Source organism: Mixophyes fleayi, chromosome 2 (genome assembly GCF_038048845.1).
Source record: "Mixophyes fleayi isolate aMixFle1 chromosome 2, aMixFle1.hap1, whole genome shotgun sequence".
NCBI lineage: Eukaryota > Metazoa > Chordata > Amphibia > Anura > Limnodynastidae > Mixophyes > Mixophyes fleayi.
This window is the reverse complement of record NC_134403.1, coordinates 11,123,330-11,150,584: the sequence shown is the minus strand read 5'-3', so window position 1 is coordinate 11,150,584 and position 27,255 is coordinate 11,123,330. Positions and strand designations below refer to the sequence as shown.

Sequence of the window (27,255 nt, the reverse complement as noted above, 5' to 3'; positions counted from 1 at the left end):
GTGTATCATGGGAAAGCTGTGTATCGTGGGAGAGCTGTGTATCTTGGGAGCTGTGTAGTGTGGAAGCTGTTTATCGTGGGAGAGCTGTGTATCATGGGAGAGCTGTGCATCGTGGGAGCTGTGTATCGTGGGAGAGCTGTGTATCGTGGGAGAGCTGTGTATCGTGGAAGAGCTGTATATTGTGGGAGAGCTGTGTATTGTGGGAGAGCTGTGTATCGTGGGAGCTGTGTAGTGTGGAAGCTGTGTATCGTGGGAGAGCTGTGTATCGTGGGAGAGCGGTGTATCTTGGGAGCTGTGTAGTATGGGAGAGCTGTGTATCGTGGGAGAGCTGTGTATCGTGGGAGAGCTGTGTATCTTGGGAGCTGTGTAGTGTGGGAGCTGTGTATCGTGGGAGAGCTGTGTATCGTGGGGAAAGCTGTGTATCTTGGGAGCTGTGTAGTGTGGGAGCTGTGCATCGTGGGAGCTGTGTATCGTGGGAGAGCTGTGTATCGTGGGAGAGCTGTGTATCGTGGAAGAGCTGTGTATCTTGGGAGCTGTGTAGTGTGGGAGCTGTGTATCGTGGGAGAGCTGTGTATCGTGGGAGAGCTGTGTATCGTGGGAGAGCTGTGCATCGTGGGAGCTGTGTATCGTGGGAGAGCTGCGTATCGTGGGAGAGCTGCGTATCGTGGGAGAGCTGCGTATCGTGGGAGAGCTGCGTATCGTGGGAGAGCTGTGTATCGTGGGAGAGCTGTGTATCGTGGGAGAGCTGTGTATCTTGGGAGCTGTGTAGTGTGAGAGCTGTGTATCGTGGGAGAGCTGTGTATCGTGGGAGAGCTGTGTATTTTGGGAGCTGTGTAGTGTGGGAGCTGTGTATCGTGGGAGAGCTGTGTATCGTGGGAGAGCTGTGTAGTGTGGGAGCTGTGTATCGTGGGAGAGCTGTTTAGTGTGGGAGCTGTGTATCGTGGGAGAGCTGTGTATCGTGGGAGAGCTGTGTAGTGTGGGAGCTGTGTATCGTGGGAGAGCTGTGTAGTGTGGGAGGGCTGTGTATCGTGGGAGGGCTGTGTATCGTGGGAGAGCTGTGTATCAAGGGAGCTGTGTATTGTGGGAGCTGTGTAGTATGGGAGCAGTGTATCGTGGGAGCAGTGTATCATGGGAGCTGGGTATCGTGGGAGCTGTACAATATTAAAGATTTCATCTTTGACCCATAAAAGTAAACAGTTGTCAGAGCCATGTTACTTCAGACAGGGATGTGAGAGTTAGGGGTCTATTTATCAATGAAGCTCCGGTTGTGGCGTTAAGATTGCTGCCTATCACAGCACTGAATTATCAGTTAACACCACAATTTAACATGTGATGACATATATAATGGTCGGTGAAGGTGAAACACACCTAGATGTGAGCATCGCACTTTGCTCCCAGATGAAATGTGTGTATTAATACAATATTTTTCTCCCAGATGAAAATTAAATGAAACCATTAACCAAATTTATACTTGTCGGGAGAAAAACGAATTTCTGGACTCCTGGGAGAGAAGCTGACACCACAGATCCCGCCCCTCCACTTGCAAAGAGGGCTGGGACTTCATGATGCTATTTGCTTCAACAGGTCTCCTGATGACACAACCTGCGTCATTATGGCCCCACCCCCTGTTGCGCGATGACGCAATTACTTCCCCACATTTGTCCTTTGGACCATCCCCCTGGGATCTCCTGGAGGGGAGGTAAAAAATTTGGCAAGTAGGGGCCACATTGTGATCTAGATTGTAAGCTCTCATGACCCTGTTCCCTCATGTCCTCCTTTCTTTGCCTACACCACCAGCACAGCAGCTTGTCTTCCCCTCTTCTCTCCAATGAGATGCTCTGATCCTGTTTGCCGCGCAAACAGTGCTGGGCACAGGCATAGATTGTGCAGATTTGCTCCTACACCTCTAATGCCTCTGTGAAGGGTCTATCCGTTGTGGCCAAAACTAAAATTACATGTGGTCCTTGTTGTCCCAGCTAGCTGGTGGGTAAGCAATACCAGAAGAAAAACCTTGAATAGAAGGGTGTTTCACACAGTTGTGGTCAGACTCCAGTGTAGCGGTGAAAGTGTGCACCAGGTCATCTCTGAAGATAACTTTACTTCACGCTTCTTCCTCCAGCACAGAAAAAGCATAACAGTTGCAATGATTTATTCACTCTCAAACGCCAAATAGAGATGGTTACTTTACTACACGGTCTCCTCACTTCTCCTGCACAAATCTCTTAATGACAACAATATCAACATTGTCACATTACATACTAGCTGCTGGGAGCAGTAGTTCCACAGGCACACACAGGCCTCTAAGAGCTCATGTTATCACACGTATGCAGGCAGCCAGCTCACAGATCCTCCATCCCAATATCCAGGGACTCCTCTGTCATGCAGCTTCCTCCATTCCAGCCAGACTCCCAAAGCCTCTCTCAGTATGGTGGTCTTTCCAAGGGGTCTTATTGAGTTTAATAAGTTGGGCCACCCCCAAACTATGGGGAACAGTCCCCTGGTGCCTCCTGAAAAGCTGGCCCTGGGCACTCTCCTACAAGGATCTTAACGTGTCCCTGCGGCACTCACCGTGCACTCTTACCCCTTTTCCTAGTGAAGTCTGAATTACTTGGCATCTCTAGCCCACCGTCTCTGTTTTTTTACCCCTTCAGGAGCTTCTCAAATTTATGGCCATGTATCCTCCATAGCAGGGGACCCAAGACCCCCTTGGTTCTCCCGGATTCCGGTTCTCCAATATGGCCATCAACACTAGACGCAGAAAACCCCAATGTTTTAAAGCCTCGGGTCCCCACGTGATCCTATCCATTGAGCACTCTCACACTACTGGCTACATCCGAGTGTCACAATGGCACTCTCAAGTGAAGACCCTGCCTCACGGTGTGGCCCTTTGGTGACGCAGGCGAGGTGGGGCCCGAAGACTGGAACGCTACAGGCGTTACACCTCTTTCCTCAAGTCATTGCAAGAGACAGTTCCCCGCGTAGTATTTCACTTCCCGCTGGTTTGGCTATTCGTTTGCTGTACGGTGCTACGGACCCTTTGTGGCGCCATATAAAAAAATAACAGTAATAATATAAGTATAATAATAATAATAGTATAATAATATTGATGGAGCATGTTGTGAATTATATCTAAGTCATTATATGCTCAGAATCTTTTATATGAGGTGACACTTTTTTATTATGTAATTGGGGTGCAAGTAGCTGATATAAATGGCAGTGGGTTGGTTCTAGTTAATGACCTCGTATAGGATGTGGCAGACGTCATCAGCACATTTCCCACGCCACCGGTTGTTATCAAGGTTATAATCTCCACTGATTGTGTTGCTTAATGGACCTATTTTTATTGCATGATTACGCCCATCATTTATCGTATTAATTGTGTAGTTACAGTGGACTTATTACCGCACATCATGTTATACAGCAGCTGTGTGTGGCAGTAGATTGTGTTCCAGCACCCAGCCGAGACAATGTGTACATACCGGTAAGAGACCTTATGACTTCATCATAGAATTGGTTCACGCCTTTCCTCCAATAGGGGGTCCCAGGCCACAATTCCCCCTCTATACTGAACACAATTCTCACTGCCTATTCTTCTCTGGGCTTTATGGCATTCTCTTCATGAATAAATAAGAAACATTATAAGTTCAGTGACCATTGGAAACTGGGGTGTGCCCATCCCTGTGAAGCATTGAGCTGCCTTCAACCCACACTCTCCCCTAAAAACACATGTGCATTATCATAGGCAGCACGGTGGCTCAGTGGTTAGCACTTCTGTCTCACAGCACTGGGGTCATGAGTTCAATTCCTGACCATGGCCTTATCTGTGTGGAGTTTGTATATTCTCCCTGTGTTTGCGGGGGTGTGCTCCGGTTTCCTCCCACACTCCAAAAACATACTGGTAGGTTAATTGGCTGCTATCAAAATTGACCCTAGTCTGTCTCTTTCTCTCTCTGTCTGTGTGTGCAGAGCCGTAACTAGGGTGGTGCGGGCGGTGCCGTCGCCCAGGGCGCAAGCCCCAAGGGGGCGCAGCAGCCACCCGCTACCTAGCTCTTTTGTCAGTGATAAGAAAAGCCAGTGATAAGAAATGCCTTTGACTTCCGCAGTGGAACGCATGTGCGTTCCACAGACAGGAAGTTCGGCATTTGGAACGCAAATACCGAACTTCCTGTTTGTGGAACATGCGTTCCACTGCAGAAGTCAAAGAGGGTGCAGACCTTGGTAATGACACAGAAACCTGACTTGTTGTAGTGTCTCTGTGTGCGTGCGCTATTTTGTGAAAGGTTGCAGGACATGTGTGCGTTACACAGGTGGTGTATATATGTATATCAGGAGGGTCACTCCTCACCGATGCGCTGACAGGTACTAGACAGCTGGCCAGGATCTTTGCATAGATGTTCCGGTAGAAGGAGCATGCTGCCATGTCTGTATATCTCGGTGGTCTCCTACACGGTCCCTAGGTCCTGGTCACTTTTTCGGTCTCACACTCTCTTTCTCTCCTGCACTTTTTGCCGTCCTGCTCACATCCTCTACTGTCTTTAAATTGTCTGTCTCTTCCTTTCTCCTCCTTATACATCAGGTCTCCACCCACCTCCTGTATCCTAACTTCTTGCAGTCTCGCCGCTCAGTTACCACCTCAGTCTGACCCTCATTGCCCGTCTTCTTTTCCTGGTTCACACCTTCCTCCTCTGTCAGCTCTGCCTTCTTCTCACCTCCCATTTCTTTGCTACACCTCCTATTTTGTCACTACAGTTCTTGTACACCTGTCCTGCCTTTATGAAGCCTTACTCCATCTTCTGATGTCTCCCCCTCTTACTATGAGATACCCAGGAAGCGCTGTCTGGTACTTTTACATTTTTGTTTCAGGTATGGTCTTCTTGGAGATGATGTACTACAGTTCAAAGAAACTACAATTTGTTTTAAAGTTGTTAAAGAATATGAATAACTTCAATTTGGTTAGGTTCAGTTTATATGTCATACCCAACAACCTCCTTTGGAGTTCTCTATGTACCATCTATTTTTGAACTTTTTTATTATAGTTTTGCATTAATAATATTTCTCCCCTCCTTATTGTTTATGTTTTTATGTGCTAATGTTTTATAATATGACCCATGGTCTGCATTTATCTTTATACCTCTTTATTAGTTTACCAGCTATTTTGCAACCTGTTTTTCCTGTCACTGACTCTGCGCCTAACTTCTAGGGATAATTATCATAGTTGGTGTGATTTTTTCAGTAAAGTGCTAGCCACACCCACACATTAAGTTGGCCACACCCACTTGTCAAATGCCACTCCCACATAGATGGGGGGCGCCGGGGCCCTGTCTCGCCCAGGGCACTAAAATGTCTAGTTACGGCACTGTGTGTGTGTATTAGGGAATTTAGACTGTAAGCTCCAATGGGGCAGGGACTGATGTGAGTGAGTTCTCTGTACAGCGCTGCGGTATTAGTGGCGCTATATAAATAAATGGCGATGATGATGATTGCCAAGCACACCTCTGGCACACAGCACCCTCCTACAGAAGTGAACAGTACACTTGGATGTCAGGGCTTTTGTGTATGCGAAAGGCTGGACAGAGTGTGTGTGATAGGCTGGACAGACTGTCTGTGATAGCCTGGACAGAGTGTGTGCCATAGGCTGGACAGAGTGTGTGCCATAGGCTGGACAGAGTGTGTGTGATAGCCTGGACAGAGTGTGTGCCATAGGCTGGACAGACTGTCTGTGATAGCCTGGACAGAGTGTGTGCCATAGGCTAGACAGAGTGTGTGCCATAGGCTGGACAGAGTGTGTGTGAGAGCCTGGACAGAGTGTGTGCCATAGGCTGGACAGAGTGTGTGCCATAGGCTGGACAGAGTGTGTGCCATAGGCTGGACAGAGTGTGTGCGATAGGATGGACAGAGTGTGTGCCATAGGCTGGACAGAGTGTGTGCGATAGGATGGACAGAGTGTGTGCGATAGGATGGACAGAGTGTGTGCCATAGGATGGACAGAGTGTGTGCCATAGGCTGGATAGAGTGTCTGTGATAGGCTGGACAGAGTGTGTGCCATAGGCTGGACAGAGTGTGTGCCATAGGCTGGACATTTAATCTGTATGCCTAGGCAGAGATACAGAACAATGAGGGTGTAATTCCAGATGAGTATTACGGCAGACTAATATTTATATTATTATTATACCACAGTCAGCTCATGGCTATTCAAATGATGGGTTGATTTGCCAAAGGACAAAAAATCTCTACTACCAGTGAGTTTTGGCCATCGATGGGTTTTTCTCCTTATACATCATATTATACAACCAGAGATAACATCGCTGTAGTCTGAGATAATACGTACGTACGTATTAAACAAGTATCACAGTGTCACTTGTACCATCGCAATACCTGTTCTGTTATCTCAGGACACCAACAACAGAATAAAATAATTTAATAAATAAAAGGTTTTTGAGACCTGCGCTCACACACATTCAGGTAGAGACACACACTCACACATGTACAGTAGACACACACCAGGGGCAGGCTGGGCTGGGGGTTAGGGGGGCATCTGCCCCTGGGTCATTCCCATAGTGCGCTACCTTGGGCTGGGTCACCAGCATTTATTTTCCTTTAAAATGTTCCTAATAGGCTGCTGAGTAGAGTCTTGCTTCCCGGGATAACAATTTCCAGCCCTCCCCTGACACACACACACACACACACACACACACATGCAGGTAGACACATACAGTCACACATGTACAAGTAGGCACACACACACACATAGACAAACACACACAGGTAGACAAACACACACACACACACACACGGGTAGATACACACATACCGGTAGACACACACACATAAAGGTAGACCCACACATATACAGGTAGACACACACATACAGGTAGATACACAGTCACACAGGTACTCACACACAGGCAGGTAGACACAAACACACACATACAGGTAGACACACACACACACACACACACATACCGGTAGATACACAGTCACACAGGTACTCACACACATGCAGGTAGACACACACACAGTCACACATGCACAGGTAGACACAAACACATACAGGTAGATACACAGGTACACACACACATACAGGTAGATACACAGGTACACACTCACACACATACAGGTAGACACACTCACACAGGTAGACACACACACACACACATATACTGGTAAATACACAGCCACACAGGTACGCACACACATACAGGTAGACACACACACACTTACAGGTAGACCCACACACATACCGGTAGACAACAACATACAGGTAGATACACAGTCACACAGGTACTCACACACATACAGGTAGATACACACACACACACACACACATACATGTACACACACACACATACAGGTACACACACACATACAGGTACACACACACACACATACAGGTACACACACACACATACATACAGGTACACATACAGGTACACACACACACATACAGGTAGATACACAGTCACACAGGTACTCACACACTCACACACATGCAGGTAGACACAAACACACACATACAGGTAGACACACACACACACACACACACACACACACACACACATACCGGTAGATACACAGTCACACAGGTACTCACACACATGCAGGTAGACACACACACAGTCACACATGCACAGGTAGACACAAACACATACAGGTAGATACACAGGTACACACTCACACACATACAGGTAGACACACTCACACAGGTAGACACACACACACATATACCGGTAAATACACAGCATTACAGGTACACACACACATACAGGTAGACACACACACACTTACAGGTAGACCCACACACATACCGGTAGACAACAACATACAGGTAGATACACAGTCACACAGGTACTCACACACATACAGGTAGATACACACACACATACAGGTACACATACACATACAGGTACACATACACATACAGGTAGACACACACACACACACACACACATACAGGTAGACACACACACACACACACGCAGTCACACAGGTAGACACAGACAGACACTAACAGACAATATCCTGACACCACAGTAAATAAACAGACACATTCTCAGTCAGGCGGTTTCTGCGTAACTGACAAAGAAAATAAACTCAGAACTTATGCAGAATGTTTTTATAGACGTGTCTGAGCGATCTTCCTGGAAACACCCGTCCCGAACCTGATACAACACACACTGAAACTTACACACAGAGCAGGAGAAGTGGTACTGTGCAGCTGTCTATACATACACAACTATGGGGTCTAATTAAGAAGCAGTGAAGAGCCAAGATGCTGATATAAACACCAACTAAAGCGTCTCTCAGCGCTTCTTCATATTTACCAAAGGGTTAATGTCAGGGTGACATTATTGGTGATTTTCAGTGGGATACAGCTGCAGCCTCTCCGGCATGCACATATCACGTCCTCCATTCACCGGCAGCCCCATGACATACTTCATGGAGGGGGGTCAATGCTGGGGCTCACAGAGCATGGTAAATTGCAGCAGTGTTTATGTACCGCTGCAATATGTACATATTGAGGGCTACCGCACTGGGACCATGAATAGACTGCAAGGACAGATATGGAGAACTACGCACAGAGCAGGAAAAGTGGTACTGTGCATCTGTCTATATACCGAGAATTACACAGAGAACAGGGGAAGTGGTACTGTGCAGCTGTCTATATACCAAGAATTACACAGAGAACAGGGGAAGTGGTACTGTGCAGCTGTCTATATACCAAGAATTACACAGAGAACAGGGGAAGTGGTACTGTGCAGCTGTCTATACACCGAGAGAATCACACACAGAGCAGGAGATGTTGTACTGTGCATCTGTCTATATACCGAGAATTACACAGAGAACAGGGGAAGTGGTACTGTGCAGCTGTCTATATACCAAGAATTACACAGAGAAAATGATTGTGTCACCTTCAATTGAATGATTTATGGTTCAAAGATCTGAATAAAATCACCACCTAGCGCCTCCACCTCGCATTGTAAAATGATCTGAGCAGGTCTCACTTTTCATTCATTCGTGGATGGACCAGGAGAGTACTATATACTATACTCTCTCTCACTATAGAAGGCAACCACCAACTTTATGTAGTTATTTATTATCAGGTCAAGCGCCCTCCATCTCCCCGAAATACAAGAAAGAGTTAACTGTGATCATAGAAAGTCTGAGTCTTGTCAGGTGGTTTGTATCTAGATAGCCTAATACTGCAAAATCCTTGTGTTCATGTGACGGAGTATACGTGTGTGTATATAGACACCCTAACATACACTCACCCACTAATATGTTCTACACACATGCACTCACCCACTAATATGTTCTACACACATGCACTCACCCATTAATATGTTCTATGGACTTGCACTCACCCCCTAATATGTTCTACACACATGCACTCACCCCCTAATATGTTCTACACACATGCACTCACCCATTAATATGTTCTACACACATACACTCACCCATTAATATGTTCTACACACATACACTCACCCCCTAATATGTTCTATACACATGCACTCACTCATTAATATGTTCTATACACATGCACTCACCCCCTAATATGTTCTATACACATGCACTCACCCCCTTATATGTTCTATACACATGCACTCACCCCCTAATATGTTCTACACACATGCACTCACCCATTAATATGTTCTATGGACATGCACTCACCCACTAATATGTTCTACACACATGCACTCACCCCCTAATATGTTCTACACACATGCACTCACTCATTAATATGTTCTATACACATGCACTCACCCCCTAATATGTTCTATACACATGCACTCACCCCCTTATATGTTCTATACACATGCACTCACCCCCTAATATGTTCTACACACATGCACTCACCCATTAATATGTTCTATACACATGCACTCACCCCCTAATATGTTCTATACATATGCACTCACCCCCTAATATGTTCTACACACATGCACTCACCCCCTTATATGTTCTATACACATGCACTCACCCCCTAATATGTTCTACACACATGCACTCACCCACTAATATGTTCTACACACATGCACTCACCCCCTAATATGTTCTATACATATGCACTTACCCCTAATATGTTCTACACACATGCACTCACCCCTAATATGTTCTACACACATACACTCACCCACTAATATGTTCTGGACACATGCACTCACCTACTAATATGTTCTACACACATGCACTCACCCATTAATATATTCTATGGACATGCACTCACCCCCTAATATCTTCTATACACATGCACTCACCCCCTAATATGTTCTACACACATGCACTCACCCACTAATATCTTCTATACACATGCACTCACCCCCTAATATGTTCTATACACATGCACTCACCCCCTAATATGTTCTACATACATGCACTCACCCCCTAATATCTTCTATACACATACACTCACCCACTAATATGTTCTACACACATGCACTCACCCCTTAATATGTTCTATGGACATGCACTCACCCCCTAATATGTTCTATACACATGCACTCACCCCCTAATATGTTCTATACACATGCACTCATCCCCTAATATGTTCTACACACATACACTCACCCACTAATATGTTCTACACACATGCACTCACCCCTTAATATGTTCTATGGACATGCACTCACCCCCTAATATGTTCTATACACATGCACTCACCCCCTAATATGTTCTATACACATGCACTCATCCCCTAATATGTCCTATACACATGCACTCACCCATTAATATGTTCTATACACATGCACTCACCCCCTAATATGTTCTATACACATGCACTCACCTCTAATATGTTCTATGGACATGCACTCACCCATTAATATGTTCTATACACATGCACTCACCCCCTAATATGTTCTATACACATGCACTCACCCCTAATATGTTCTATGGACATGCACTCACCCATTAATATGTTCTGCACACATGCACTCACCCCCTAATATGTTCTATACACATGCACTCACCCCTAATATGTTCTATACACATGCACTCACCCCCTAATATGTTCTATACACATGCACTCACCCATTAATATGTTCTATACACATGCACTCACCCCCTAATATGTTCTATACACATGCACTCACCTCTAATATGTCCTATACACATGCACTCACCCATTAATATGTTCTATACACATGCACTCACCCCCTAATATGTTCTATACACATGCACTCACCTCTAATATGTTCTATGGACATGCACTCACCCATTAATATGTTCTATACACATGCACTCACCCCCTAATATGTTCTATACACATGCACTCACCCCTAATATGTTCTATACACATGCACTCACCCATTAATATGTTCTATACACATGCACTCACCCCCTAATATGTTCTATACATATGAACTCACCCCCTAATATGTCCTATACACATGCACTCACCCATTAATATGTTCTATACACATGCACTCACCCCTAATATGTTCTATACATATGAACTCACCCCCTAATATGTTCTATACACATGCACTCACCCATTAATATGTTCTATACACATGCACTCACCCCTAATATGTTCTATACACATGTACTCACCCCTTAATATGTTCTACACACATGCACTCACCCCTTAATATGTTCTATGGACATGCACTCACCCCCTAATATGTTCTATACACATGCACTCACCCCCTAATATGTTCTATACACATGCACTCATCCCCTAATATGTCCTATACACATGCACTCACCCATTAATATGTTCTATACACATGCACTCACCCCCTAATATGTTCTATACACATGCACTCACCTCTAATATGTTCTATGGACATGCACTCACCCATTAATATGTTCTATACACATGCACTCACCCCCTAATATGTTCTATACACATGCACTCACCCCTAATATGTTCTATGGACATGCACTCACCCATTAATATGTTCTGCACACATGCACTCACCCCCTAATATGTTCTATACACATGCACTCACCCCTAATATGTTCTATACACATGCACTCACCCCCTAATATGTTCTATACACATGCACTCACCCATTAATATGTTCTATACACATGCACTCACCCCCTAATATGTTCTATACACATGCACTCACCTCTAATATGTCCTATACACATGCACTCACCCATTAATATGTTCTATACACATGCACTCACCCCCTAATATGTTCTATACACATGCACTCACCTCTCATATGTTCTATGGACATGCACTCACCCATTAATATGTTCTATACACATGCACTCACCCCCTAATATGTTCTATACACATGCACTCACCCCTAATATGTTCTATACACATGCACTCACCCATTAATATGTTCTATACACATGCACTCACCCCCTAATATGTTCTATACATATGAACTCACCCCCTAATATGTCCTATACACATGCACTCACCCATTAATATGTTCTATACACATGCACTCACCCCTAATATGTTCTATACATATGAACTCACCCCCTAATATGTTCTATACACATGCACTCACCCATTAATATGTTCTATACACATGCACTCACCCCTAATATGTTCTATACATATGAACTCACCCCCTAATATGTTCTATACACATGCACTCACCCATTAATATGTTCTATACACATGCACTCACCCCTAATATGTTCTATACACATGTACTCACCCCTTAATATGTTCTACACACATGCACTCACCCCTTAATATGTTCTATGGACATGCACTCACCCCCTAATATGTTCTATACACATGCACTCACCCCCTAATATGTTCTATACACATGCACTCATCCCCTAATATGTCCTATACACATGCACTCACCCATTAATATGTTCTATACACATGCACTCACCCCCTAATATGTTCTATACACATGCACTCACCTCTAATATGTTCTATGGACATGCACTCACCCATTAATATGTTCTATACACATGCACTCACCCCCTAATATGTTCTATACACATGCACTCACCCCTAATATGTTCTATGGACATGCACTCACCCATTAATATGTTCTGCACACATGCACTCACCCCCTAATATGTTCTATACACATGCACTCACCCCTAATATGTTCTATACACATGCACTCACCCCCTAATATGTTCTATACACATGCACTCACCCATTAATATGTTCTATACACATGCACTCACCCCCTAATATGTTCTATACACATGCACTCACCTCTAATATGTCCTATACACATGCACTCACCCATTAATATGTTCTATACACATGCACTCACCCCCTAATATGTTCTATACACATGCACTCACCTCTAATATGTTCTATGGACATGCACTCACCCATTAATATGTTCTATACACATGCACTCACCCCCTAATATGTTCTATACACATGCACTCACCCCTAATATGTTCTATACACATGCACTCACCCATTAATATGTTCTATACACATGCACTCACCCCCTAATATGTTCTATACATATGAACTCACCCCCTAATATGTCCTATACACATGCACTCACCCATTAATATGTTCTATACACATGCACTCACCCCTAATATGTTCTATACATATGAACTCACCCCCTAATATGTTCTATACACATGCACTCACCCATTAATATGTTCTATACACATGCACTCACCCCTAATATGTTCTATACACATGTACTCACCCCTTAATATGTTCTATGGACATGCACTCACCCCTAATATGTTCTATACACATGAACTCACCCCCTAATATGTTCTATACACATGCACTCACCCATTAATATGTTCTATACACATGCACTCACCCCTAATATGTTCTATACATATGAACTCACCCCCTAATATGTTCTATACACATGCACTCACCCATTAATATGTTCTATACACATGCACTCACCCCTAATATGTTCTATACACATGCACTCACCCCTAATATGTTCTATACACATGCACTCACCCCTAATATGTTCTATACATATGCACTCACCCCTTAATATGTTCTATACACATGAACTCACCCCCTAATATGTTCTATACACATGCACTCACCCATTAATATGTTCTATACACATGCACTCACCCCTAATATGTTCTACACACATGCACTCACCCCTTAATATGTTCTATACATATGCACTCACCCCTTAATATGTTCTATACACATGCACTCATCCCCTAATATGTTCTATACACATGCACTCACCCCTAATATGTTCTATACACATGCACTCACCCCCTAATATGTCCTATACACATGCACTCACCCCTAATATGTTCTATACACATGCACTCACCCCCTAATATGTCCTATACACATGCACTCACCCCCTAATATGTCCTATACACATGCACTCACCCCTAATATGTTCTATACACATGCACTCACCCCTAATATGTTCTATACACATGCACTCACCCCTAATATGTTCTATACACATGCACTCACCCCCTAATATGTCCTACACACATGCACTCACCCCCTAATATGTCCTACACACATGCACTCACCCCCTAATATGTTCTACACACATGCACTCACCCCCTAATATGTCCTACACACATGCACTCACCCCCTAATATGTCCTACACACATGCACTCACCCACTAATATGTTCTATACACATGCACTCACCCCTAATATGTTCTATACACATGCACTCACCCCCTAATATGTTCTACACACATGCACTCACCCATTAATATGTTCTATACACATGCACTCACCCCTAATATGTTCTATACATATGAACTCACCCCCTAATATGTTCTATACACATGCACTCACCCATTAATATGTTCTATACACATGCACTCACCCCTAATATGTTCTATACACATGCACTCACCCCTAATATGTTCTATACACATGCACTCACCCCTAATATGTTCTATACATATGCACTCACCCCTTAATATGTTCTATACACATGAACTCACCCCCTAATATGTTCTATACACATGCACTCACCCATTAATATGTTCTATACACATGCACTCACCCCTAATATGTTCTACACACATGCACTCACCCCTTAATATGTTCTATACATATGCACTCACCCCTTAATATGTTCTATACACATGCACTCATCCCCTAATATGTTCTATACACATGCACTCACCCCTAATATGTTCTATACACATGCACTCACCCCCTAATATGTCCTATACACATGCACTCACCCCTAATATGTTCTATACACATGCACTCACCCCCTAATATGTCCTATACACATGCACTCACCCCCTAATATGTCCTATACACATGCACTCACCCCTAATATGTTCTATACACATGCACTCACCCCTAATATGTTCTATACACATGCACTCACCCCCTAATATGTCCTACACACATGCACTCACCCCCTAATATGTCCTACACACATGCACTCACCCCCTAATATGTTCTACACACATGCACTCACCCCCTAATATGTCCTACACACATGCACTCACCCCCTAATATGTCCTACACACATGCACTCACCCACTAATATGTTCTATACACATGCACTCACCCCCTAATATGTCCTATACACATATATAAACACCACAGCTGCCACATGTCCCCATGTATAAAGCACCAACGCCACAGTGCAGTTATTATTAATATCTGTTCAACTCTTTGTATGTATTACCCAGTATTGTTTTATTACTGTGTTTGTCCCCGATTATAAAGCGCTACGGAATATGCTGGCGCTATATAAATAAATGTTGATGATCTATTTACATAACGCCACCATATTCCATAGCACTTCTTATTAACATTGACATAACACCAGCATACTCTGCAGTGCACATATTATTATTTATATACCAGTAATATGAAGCTGTCTTGTACAGAGAATAGTCCTTCACAGCAGTCCCTGCGCCGCTGGAGCTTACAGTCTGCTCGGAACCGAGTGCTGTGAGTGAGCGATGCTGACTAAACACTGAGCCACTAATATATATATATATATATCTATAGTGAGAAAAACCACACAACCAGGGACAGGCTGGGCTGGGGGGCATCTGTCCCCCGGGCCGGGCCCATAGTGGGCTACCTTGGACTGGGTCACTGGGCCACCTGCATTTTCTTTCTTTAAAAAATTCCTAATAAGCTGCTGAGTCCAGTCTTGGCCCCCCGGGCTGTTTTACAGCCCTCCCCTGCGCACAACACGTCATATAAAGAACAGAAGCAGACACCAGGTACTGCAGTTATAGACAGATCCCAGCAAACTCCTCTCTCAGGTCTCCAGTCTGTCCCATATACTCATCTGATCAGTGGTGTAGTGAGAAAGCCCAACACCCATTTCAGTTCCCTTTGTGCACCTTTATTAATGGCTGCATTATATCATACCAGAAGACTCAGCCTCAACTGTGCTGCTGGGAGTCCTGATTTTTTAGGACTATCACAGTGACTCAAACACTGCAGTTGAGCAGACCCAATGTGGACCCGGATCAGGATGGACCTGGATTCCGGAATCTTACATCTACAGGCTGGATCCGGATTTCCTGTGAATAGAAGTCTGGACAGAGCAGGGAGTGGTAGGTCCCAGTCTGTCTCTAGCCGGATAATGATAGTGCTGCACTGTAGGTCAAGTGTTTAATGGTTGCTGAAGGTAAGTGGTCCAGGTATGTCTGATAAACCCCTAGAATGGTCTTGCTGGCTCCTACATATATAATGTTTAGAATTTGTAGGGCCAGACTTGTTTTTTTTTTTTAAGGATTTGTCCTTACTTTCCAATATTGATCAAATGCACAGACCATTTCCCCTTATTTGGTATATAATAAAATACTATTTTTATTATCCCTAATAACTAGTGAACATATCCTGATGGGGGTTGTAGAGATCTACCAAGACAGCTCTGCGTGTAATGTGCATACATGTACCTGCCTAGAAAGCTCTGTGTGTAATGTGCATACATGTATCTGCCTGGACAGCTCTGCGTGTAATGTGCATACATGTATCTGCCTGGACACCTCTGCGTGTAATGTGCATACATGTACCTGCCTAGACAGCTCTGCGTGTAATGTGCATACATGTACCTTGCCAGAAAGCTCTGTGTGTAATGTGCATACATGTACCTGCCTGGACAGCTCTGCGTGTAATGTGCATACATGTATCTGCCTGGACAGCTCTGCGTGTAATCTGCATACATGCACCTGTACAGCAGCTAGTTGCTCCGTTCCCATGTTTTGCGGTATCGTCCGTAACCTGTGTTATCACAGTATTTGTACATCTGTGCATGTCTCATATTACTATCCTGGGATCTATCTGCTCACAGCCCTTTACTTTCCTCTCACCAAAAAAACAGCAGCCGGACCATGATTTCTGTATCTCCTCCCAAGACCACAGGTGAATGCATCAGATGAGCTGATCCAGAGATGAATCCACCTGGGAGGAGATCCAGAAACATGCCCTGCTGGTAGAGTCATTTCTTGTGATTTATAACACAAGTTGCCCAGTGTCAGTTAAGTCACTGACATACAAGTAAAAAAAGACAAACTTCTGTAATCGGTAAGAAAAAAAATCCTTAACTAAACCAGACATGAAGCAGATCAGTAACCGTTCCTTGTCTCATAGTGGTCCTTATATCTATTATAACTCCTAATATAAGGTGTATTCTATATATAATGTGTTATCATGAGGTTCAGAAGAAGAATAGGTTCAAAGCGTACAAGACTAAGCCTTACAATAAGGTCGGCGAGTTCCTATCTGGAAACACTGCCGGACGTGGTAACAATCCATAGACTGAGATGCAGTAAACGTAGGGTGTGCAGTCTGTCTGTTAGTGGACATGACCATAATACAATTCTATTACACTCTATACAGACATAGGACACTACACCTCCAACATGACCTGATCACTGGACATGATCATAATACAATTCTACTACACTGTATACAGACACAGGACACTACACCTCTGTGAATGGATTACTTACAAGCAACTTATGGTATAAATTTATTTAAAGCAAATAGCACAGGGCACTTATTTATATAATTGCCAATGCACTTATTTTTTGATATTGTGTATATTTTGATATAGGAAATCTTTATTTCTGAGACCAGGGGAGAAAATTCCTTTTTTTTCTGTTTTAACCTTGCTAGAGGAAATGCATTATTTCTGATGTATATATCTGATACAATAAGTCTTTGTTTAGAAATTCTTTTGTATATCTTGGTGTAAGGAAATGCCTTGTATGGGATTTTCAACTTTTCTTGGGGAATTATTTTCTTTGGAGGAAATGTGTATTTTGCAACTGATGAGATTACCAGGGTTGCTTTCTTCCATGTTGATTAGACCTTTTGATATGAGTGTTCAATACCCCTTAAGAGAAAGGAAGGGGTAATTAGACTTGCTGTCAGATTCCACTGTGTCCAAAAATTAGATGCAGGGAATCACAGCAAGGTTTTAGGATATCACAGATAAGCGTAAATATTGTTAGCTTTGCATTGCATGTAAATCCATGTTTGGGTAAACCAATTGCATCATGATTCTAAAAATAGCCTGTGAGACTGTGTCTAATACTGTATAAAAAGAGAGCCCTTGTAACATCAGAATGATACATTTCAGTTTCCATCTGGCCTGACCACTGATGCCTTTAATCAGTGGAACTGTACTTGTTAGGGCACTTGACAACTTCTTCAATATTGCTGTAATCCTTTGACCTACAGATTAGACCCTAAATCTAATCCATCCTCCGGCTGTTTCTGATGTTTGGACCCAGCTCTCCAGTAGCACCACTCTGCCGCTACCCAGCAGCTCTGGCCAGTGTGATAGGTCAGGGGGGATCCATCCACAGCAACCCTGATCCATAGTAAGCGGTCAGGGGTACCAGCCCAAGTACCAGCACAGGAGTACACTAGCAGCGACAGTTACCCAGAAGGAACGTGGTTTTGGATGCCACAAAGGAGTCCAGTGGTGGCAGCGGGCTCCTCCTATTGCGGCAGGAGGGGCGTATTCTGAATAATGAAAGGGGGCGGTGGCAAGGCAAGCCCAGACGATTCCCAGCAACAACAGACAGGGTGGCATAGGCGGCTCATCCTGTCACAACCTCCAACATGACCTGAACACTGGACATGATCCTAATACAATTTTATCACACTCTATACAGACATAGGACACTACACTCCCAATATAACCTGACCACTGAATACCAGTATAATCCATTTGTGGGTTTACAAAGTACTACATCCTGTCGCATTAGCACTACTCCATCCATTATTTTAAACTTTTTGCTTTTTTTTTTTTCTAAAATACTACTGTTTGCTTTCTTATATTAACCAGAGGGTACATTGGAATTGGTTTATCGCAATGAAATAATCTCATCCAGGAAAATGAAATATTGTTTTTGTACATGGGTGTAAAAGTAAGGACCTCTTGTGCCTAATCAGCAAGAAACCGCACTGCAGCTCTCCTCCTCTTATCGGACATTGCAGACGTTGCTCTCTTTTGTAATTCTGGGTGAAATTGGTGAAAAGAGTGACCTCACAAATGGTGCGTTTATATGGAGTTTTAATTTTTGCGGTTCGTAACTGACCCTTATTGTCAACGTTAAAAAGATAGAAAATAGACACCTAACCTGTGTGTATTTGGGGGGTGGGGGACTCTATACAAGTCCCCCATAATTTGTAAAGGCTGCAACATGTGTCTTTCTGTGTCAGAATACAGTCTTGGGGGTATATTTGCTAATCTGCGGGTTTGAAAAAGTGGAGTTGTTGCCTATAGCAACTAGATTATAGCTGTTATTTTGTAGACTGTACGAAATAAATGACAGCTAGAATCTGGTTGGTTGCTATAGGCAACATCTCCTGTTTTTCAAACCCATAGTTTAGTAAATATACCCATTACTCTCTAGATGTGAGGTGTGAATGGTTATGTCTCTCGTGAGAGCTTGCTCTGTACTTAATAATTTGCTATATTACATATTACAATTAATTTGCTGTGTATTTTCCAGGCTGTACGAAGCAGTGAGTGGTTTCACTCTTAAGGGATTGATTTTGGAATTGTATGATGTGTTTGCCCACCTACAGAACAAGTACTTTTATAACGAGAGGTTTTGTTGGTTGTAAGAATTTGCAGTGACAATTATTTCTCTACTTCCATAGGCTGAACTCCTATTGCCAAGAAGATGCCCTGATTTAAGAGTGGTTCCGTAAAGAGTCACAACCAACCTTCACATCTCTCCTTCTCTAATTTGCCCTAGGGCAAATGGATGAGACAGCTGCTGTTTCCATGGTAACGATGAAGAACACCCCTTCTCCACCCGTGCCCCCTTGCCCACCACCCCTTCCTTCAGCAGGCCTTCTCCTAGAACCTACAATTCCCATAACAAGGGAACCATCTCTGCTTCCCCCACCTCCTCCACCAGGACAATTCACACTGCCGCCACCACCACCTCCACCCTCTAATAATGGAATCTCCTTTCCTATCGCTCCACCTGCACCTCTACGCTCTGGAGATCAACGAAGACCCAAACTGCGCAACTTCAACTGGGACGCCTTACCTGCTGACCGAGTGCTGGGCGGGCGTAATCTATGGACTTGTGGCCCTCAGGGGACCAGTCTACAAATAGATGTCACACACATGGAGGAGCTCTTTGGACAGAGAGAGGAAACGCGTAAGCCAAGAGGACCACGGAGCTTCAAAGCTCGACCTCATCGAGGTGTAACCGAACACCAGGTGAGAAGTTACTTAAAATAAAGTATGAACACAGAGGAAATTTTAACGTATTTACTATTTCTAATTTTGCCCTTAAGAGAGGGGAGAAATGTTCCCTCTAAACTACAACCATCATGGTTATGGACATGATTTAATTGTAGATCATACTGAGACCTATATATTGATGTGGTATATATTACTTGAACATCTGGCACGTTATCGATATCAACACGTTGTTGCATAGATAATACATGGGGTTGGCCGTCTCGTGTAACTGTTCCCGACTCTTTGGCCGTCAGAGCCCGACGATGACTTTGTATGTGGGAATATATTTTTCTTCTCCTTGTTGAAGGTCAGCACATGGCAGTTATGAGACTTTGTAGAAAGCAGGGGTGGTATTTGGGATGAGGTAAGGCGACTAGGGCCCAGCTCATATTGCGCATGTGGCTTTTAGGTCCGCCGCTGCCCAAACCCAAGTCTGCAGCATGCAGAATCCAAAATCCATATGACACTGTAGTCCCCAGGGGATAGGAATATTATATATTAGAATGGGCAGCAGATCTCTTCCAGGCTTAAGATGCCCCATGTGCCCAAGACATGGATATTCCTTCAGTGCCCGTTTTATGGACTACTCACCGTTCACCCAGTCTCCATTACGGACTACTCGTCATCTGATTCAGAACAACTATAGAAATCCAGCTAACCTCAAACACATCACCTGTCTCCTATCTCTTTCAAAGCCCTTTAAAGGTGCCCTATGGAATGCACACAAACTTAGCCCCATACACAACCTCTTCCTCTCAAACAACCTCAACCCTCTGGCAATAACAGGAACATGGCTCACGCAACCAGACACTACCTCACCTACAGCCCATTCACATGGTGGCCTACATTTCACCCACACCCCCAGACCAGGAGGCAGACAAGGAGGTAAGGTTGGATTACTTCTCTCCTCACAGTCACAGTTCTACCAAATGTCCCATCACTCATGATCACATTTTTGGAAATACTTGCTTTTAGGATTTTTAACCCATTCTCTGTGTGTTGCTGTCATCTATAATCCCCCTGCCCCACACCAACAATTTCTTGAACATTTCTTTGCCTGTCTCCATCATTTCTTATCTTCTGACATCCCGACTATCATAATGGGTGATTTCAACATTGCCATTGATAATTCACATACCACTTGTGCCTCTAAAGTACTATATTTAACCTCTACCTATGGCCTCTCCCAGTGGACTGACTCCATTACTCATCTGGATGGCCACTGCCTTGATCTCGTTTTCTCTAGACCAGGCCTGTCCAACCTGCGGCCCTCCAGGTGTTGTGAAACTACAAACCCCAGCATGCTTTGCCAGTAGACAACCTGTTGATAGCTGGAAGGGCATGCTGGGACTTGTAGTTTCACAACATCTGGAGGGCCGCAGGTTGGACAGGCCTGCTCTAGACTATGCTCAGTTTCTGATTTCCTTCACATTCCTTTCACCCTCTTGGATCATTACCTTATCAGCTAAAGGCTTCCCCCACCCCCAAGTGCTTTAACCTCCCTGAGTCTAACTCTATAAAGCCTCCTCACACCCGCAGAAATCTTAACTCTTTCCATCTCACTGATGCACCTTCTCTCCCCAATTTTTATATTCTCATCTCCTGATATGGCAGTACCAAAATTTAACCAAACCTTAGCAGCAGCCCTTGATCAAGTGACTCCAGCAACTCTTTACAATCCATGGCGACTAAGATGTCAGCCGTAACACACTAAAGAATCACAATATCTTTCAAAACATTCTCGCAAAGCAGAATGTCATTGGTGTAAAGCTCATACTTCTGATGACTTACTCACATATACTGCTCTGAATGCTGCCAAACAAACATGCTTCCAATCTCTCATCTCTGCTCAGGCTCCTAACACCTCTTTTTAATACATTTATCTCTTTTCAACCCTCCTCTGCCAGCCCCTCCGCCTATTATCAGTGCCCAAGATCTTTCCTCCTACTTCAAGCACAAGATGGATGAGACCCAACATGAAATGGTATCCTCTTCCTCCATAAAGAACCAGCTCAATTCCTTCCCTACACCCTATGGCACCTTCTCCTTATTTGAACCTACAAATGAGGATGAAGTATCTACTCTCCTCTTATCTTCCTACTTTATTAAATGTCCTCTTGATCCTATACCCTCACAAATCAGTCAGTAATGTCTCGACTGGTATCTTTCCATCATTATACAAGCATGCAGTGATCTTTCATATTCTGAAAAATAAAATTATTTTCCAAACACTCTCTCAAATTACCGTCCCACCTCTCAGCTCCCATATCCACCCCCCCCCCCCCAAGTTTCATGAGAGAATTGCCTACTCTCGCCTCGCATGCTCTCTTTGCTCACACAACCTATTGGACCCACTGTAGTCAGACTTTTATTCTCAATACTCCATAGAGACTGCACTGACAATAGGTTGTCAATGATTTCATTACTGCGAAGTCTAAGGCCATTACTCTCTTCAAATTATTCTGGATCTCTCAGTTGCATTTGATGCCTTCTACTCTTCACTACCTACAATACTTCTTTTGGAAAACAAATAAGCTCCTTTTGGATTTTAGCGTCATCTCTGTGTGGATGATAACCAAATGTATCTGTCCTCTCCAGATCTATCGCCATCTATGTTGGCCTGCGTTACTGACGGTCTTTCTACCGCTTCATCTTGGATGTTCTCTTGTCAATTCAAACTTAAGGTTTCAAAGACAGAACTAATATTTCCTCCAGTCAACAGAAGTTACCTACCGGACCTTTTCTTTTTCTGTTGGCAACATAACAAGAAATCCTATTTCTTAAGCTCCCTGCCTAGTTGTGATCCTTGATTCAGAACTTTGTTCCCCTCATCAAATCTAAATCTTGTTACATACATCTAAAAAAAAAATTACAAGAATACGCACATATCTCACACAAGACACTGCAAAAACTTGCCCTCGTCATCTCCCACATTGAATACCGTCTTTACTCGTCTTCCCTGAACCACACTTTCACCCATACAATCTATTTTGCACGCATCAGCTAGAATGATTTTCTTTGCAAATCGCTCTTCCGCTGCTGTTCCGCTCTGACCATACATTGTTTGTCTGTTTTTGTTGTTTTTTTAATGAATCAAATATAAAATACTTCTAACATACAAAACCAACAACAAAACTGTGCATGTCTTCACTTGTCTCAAAATATCTTCCAACTCGATACCTCCGTTCTGCACAAGATTTGCATCTCTCGTCCACTCTCATTACATGTTCAAGTTACCGGACATTTTTCAGGCTGCACACACTTTATCAAATTCCTTCCCTCACACAACAAGCCTTTCCTCTATTCTTCAAACTTTCAAACATACTCTGAAATTTTTTTTCTTCAAGCACCCTCTTGCCCTCCCTAGGTTACCCTATTACCACCCTCTACACAGTTCACACAAGACTTGCATGTGTACTTTCTATACTCTATCAAGCCTCTGACCCCAACAGTGCTGTGTTACTGGATCATATAGCCCATATAGCCCATTAAGCACTTTCTACATTTGCAATCTGGCTGGACCAATATGCAATATGTAGTAATTAACTTCATATATCAAACTCTTTTATTGTCCTATAAAATGTAAACTTGAAAGCAGGACCCTCTTGCCTCTGTACCTGTGTGTATTACCCAGTCGCATTTTATTACTTTGTTGTTCCCAATTGTAAAGCGCTAGAGAATATGCTGGCGCTATATAAATGAATAATAATAAATTCACCTATTCTCCATTATGGACTATTGCCCATTCACCCAGCCTCCACTACTGACGGCTACCTACCCACCATTCACCTAGTCTCCACTACTGACGGCTACCTACCCACCATTCACCCAGCGTCCACTACTGACGGCTACCTACCCACCATTCACCTAGTCTCCACTACTGACGGCTACCTACCCACCATTCACCCAGCCTCCACTACTGACGGCTACCTACCCACCATTCACCCAGCCTCCACTACTGACGGCTACCTACCCACCATTCACCCAGCGTCCACTACTGAAGGCTACCTACCCACCATTCACCCAGCGTCCACTACTTACGGCTACCTACCCACCATTCACCCAGCGTCCACTACTGACGGCTACCTACCCACCATTCACCCAGCGTCCACTACTGACGGCTACCTACCCACCATTCACCCAGCGTCCACTACTGACGGCTACCTACCCACCATTCACCCAGCGTCCACTACTGACGGCTACCTACCCACCATTCACCCAGCGTCCACTACTGACGGCTACCTACCCACCATTCACCCAGCGTCCACTACTGACGGCTACCTACCCACCATTCACCCAGCGTCCACTACTGACGGCTACCTACCCACCATTCACCCAGCGTCCACTACTGACGGCTACCTACCCACCATTCACCCAGCGTCCACTACTGACGGCTACCTACCCACCATTCACCCAGCGTCCACTACTGACGGCTACCTACCCACCATTCACCTAGCCTCCACTACTGACTGCTACCTACCCACCATTCACCCAGCGTCCACTACTGACGGCTACCTACCCACCATTCACCCAGCGTCCACTACTGACGGCTACCTACCCACCATTCACCCAGCGTCCACTACTGACGGCTACCTACCCACCATTCACCCAGCGTCCACTACTGACGGCTACCTACCCACCATTCACCCAGCGTCCACTACTGACGGCTACCTACCCACCATTCACCCAGCGTCCACTACTGACGGCTACCTACCCACCATTCACCCAGCCTCCACTACTGATGGCTACCTACCCACCATTCACCCAGCCTCCACTACTGATGGCTACCTACCCACCATTCACCTAGTCTCCACTACTGTCATTCAATAAACATCTTTCTACAAAACCTCACAAGTAGTACAACTATTATAACTAAACAAATCACCATTTGCTCACAAACACAATGGTGGTCCATTCTATATCTCCCAGAAGCAGAGTTCAGAACATGCTGGATCTTGCTTCTCCATAAAAGGAGGGGTGTCTGGTTTAGTGTCATTGATAGGTTTATTTATCATGTAGCAATAGTATTTAATGCCTTAAACAAGAGGCAACAATGGTGATCCATGAAAAGCCATTCCCACCATTGCAAGTCCTAGGTCATCCTTAGCAGTAGAGCAATTGTCCCCTGGCAAAAGGTAACCTTTAAAGCACCAGATATCATGCACTGTATCCGTGGCTGTTTCTTGGCTTGGTAGGCGATTGGGGGAGGGGGAGTGGTTGCAATCCTGCAGCATTGACTCTGTCTTTGTGTACGTAGGTGTCTCTCTTGGACTCTAAGAAGAGTATGAACCTGGGGATCTTCTTGAAACAATTCAAGAGGTGAGACTGATGAGGGACTCTTTCTAAACCTAATTCACCTCCACTGATCTTACTTTTTTCTTTATCAAAACTTTATCTCAACTCTCCATAGACCAGTACAAGTGATGGTTGAAGATATAAGACGAGGGGTAGGATCAAACTTTGGTGCTGAGAAGCTTGGGGAGCTACAGAGACTGCTACCTGAAAAAGACGAGGTAAAGAATAGCGGTGGTAATAGGAGAGTTGGAGGTCTATGTAGATGGTGAAATTAAATGTTATCTCTCCTATCCAAACAAGGTGAAGAGGCTCAGAGCGTTTAAAGGAGACCGGAGTCAACTTTCTGATCCAGAACTTTTTATGGTGCTGCTGGTGGAACTTCCCAGGTGAGAAACCATGTCCAACACCCATTACATTACATCACATGTGTAGTGTGCACCATCCATGAAGACCATAACAAACTGAAACCGCAAGACCTTGGTAGTGGTAAAAATGGCGCACCCACGTTCATGTAACAGCTGCTCTATGCCATATTAGCCAGCTATTGAACTACGGGACTAAAGTATTTTTGGATTTCCAGTATCTTCTATCAACTCTTCCCGTGTTTTAGTGTATTTTCGTTCATATCAGTCCCTGCCCCATTGGAGCTTACAATCTAAATTCCCTACCCCACACATATACAAGGATCCACAGCCAACTAACCTGCCAGCATATTTTTGGAGTGTGGGATGAAATCCGGGAGCACCCCCAATGTATATATGGGCAGAACATACAAACTCTGCACTGTGAGGCAGCAATGCTGACCACTGTACCACCTTGGCCACCCATTGGCTTCACGTTTCTGAAATTAGTACCATCTTCAAACTTTCATGTCGGTAGGTGGGTATGTGAGAAACAAATCAAAATATTTCAGGTATAAGGAATACAACGATTTTTCTCACTGGTTCAAAGCGCAAACCATTTGGGTCATAAACCGGCCCTGGTGTCGTCGAACAGATACGCCCCCTGCTGATAACACCCCCCCTCCGTGACACTGTAATGACGCCATGGTTTCCTGTCTGCAGCTTCTCTCAGCGTTTGGAGGTGATGATCCTGAAGGAGGAATTCTTTCCTCAGCTGAACTCTCTGAAACAGGCCGTAGAAATCCATACCGTGGCTGCTACAGGTAAGAGAACCGAAGTAGGATGTGGGGGTATTCTATTCAAGGGTGAACCCCCTCCATTCATCTTCACTGGGTAGGAAGTAGATTGATGTCTCCTCACAGGCCACTAAGTAGAGGCTTGCTCAGTTAGACAGCAACGTTTGTGGGCTTAACCATGAGCATGTGAACACA

The 27,255-nt window shown here is 44.2% G+C and overlaps 1 protein-coding gene across 4 annotated transcripts in view; it reads left to right on the top strand.

Annotated features, from left to right (window-relative positions):
• The window catches only part of LOC142140684 (FH2 domain-containing protein 1-like), a 62,336-nt gene that overhangs the window by 27,675 nt on the left and 7,406 nt on the right, over positions 1 to 27,255 (top strand). For 2 of the 4 annotated variants that reach the window (XM_075198462.1, XM_075198464.1), the window contains 5 exons: positions 20,030 to 20,603; positions 25,885 to 25,946; positions 26,038 to 26,140; positions 26,223 to 26,308; positions 26,987 to 27,087. In XM_075198462.1, the coding sequence (XP_075054563.1) occupies positions 20,133 to 20,603; positions 25,885 to 25,946; positions 26,038 to 26,140; positions 26,223 to 26,308; positions 26,987 to 27,087 (823 nt within the window). In that variant the 5' untranslated portion in view covers positions 20,030 to 20,132. Of the gene's footprint in view, positions 1 to 16,432; positions 16,536 to 17,318; positions 17,435 to 20,029; positions 20,604 to 25,884; positions 25,947 to 26,037; positions 26,141 to 26,222; positions 26,309 to 26,986; positions 27,088 to 27,255 lie in introns of those variants that run through there. The other 2 variants (XM_075198463.1, XM_075198465.1) reach the window with 2 other exon arrangements.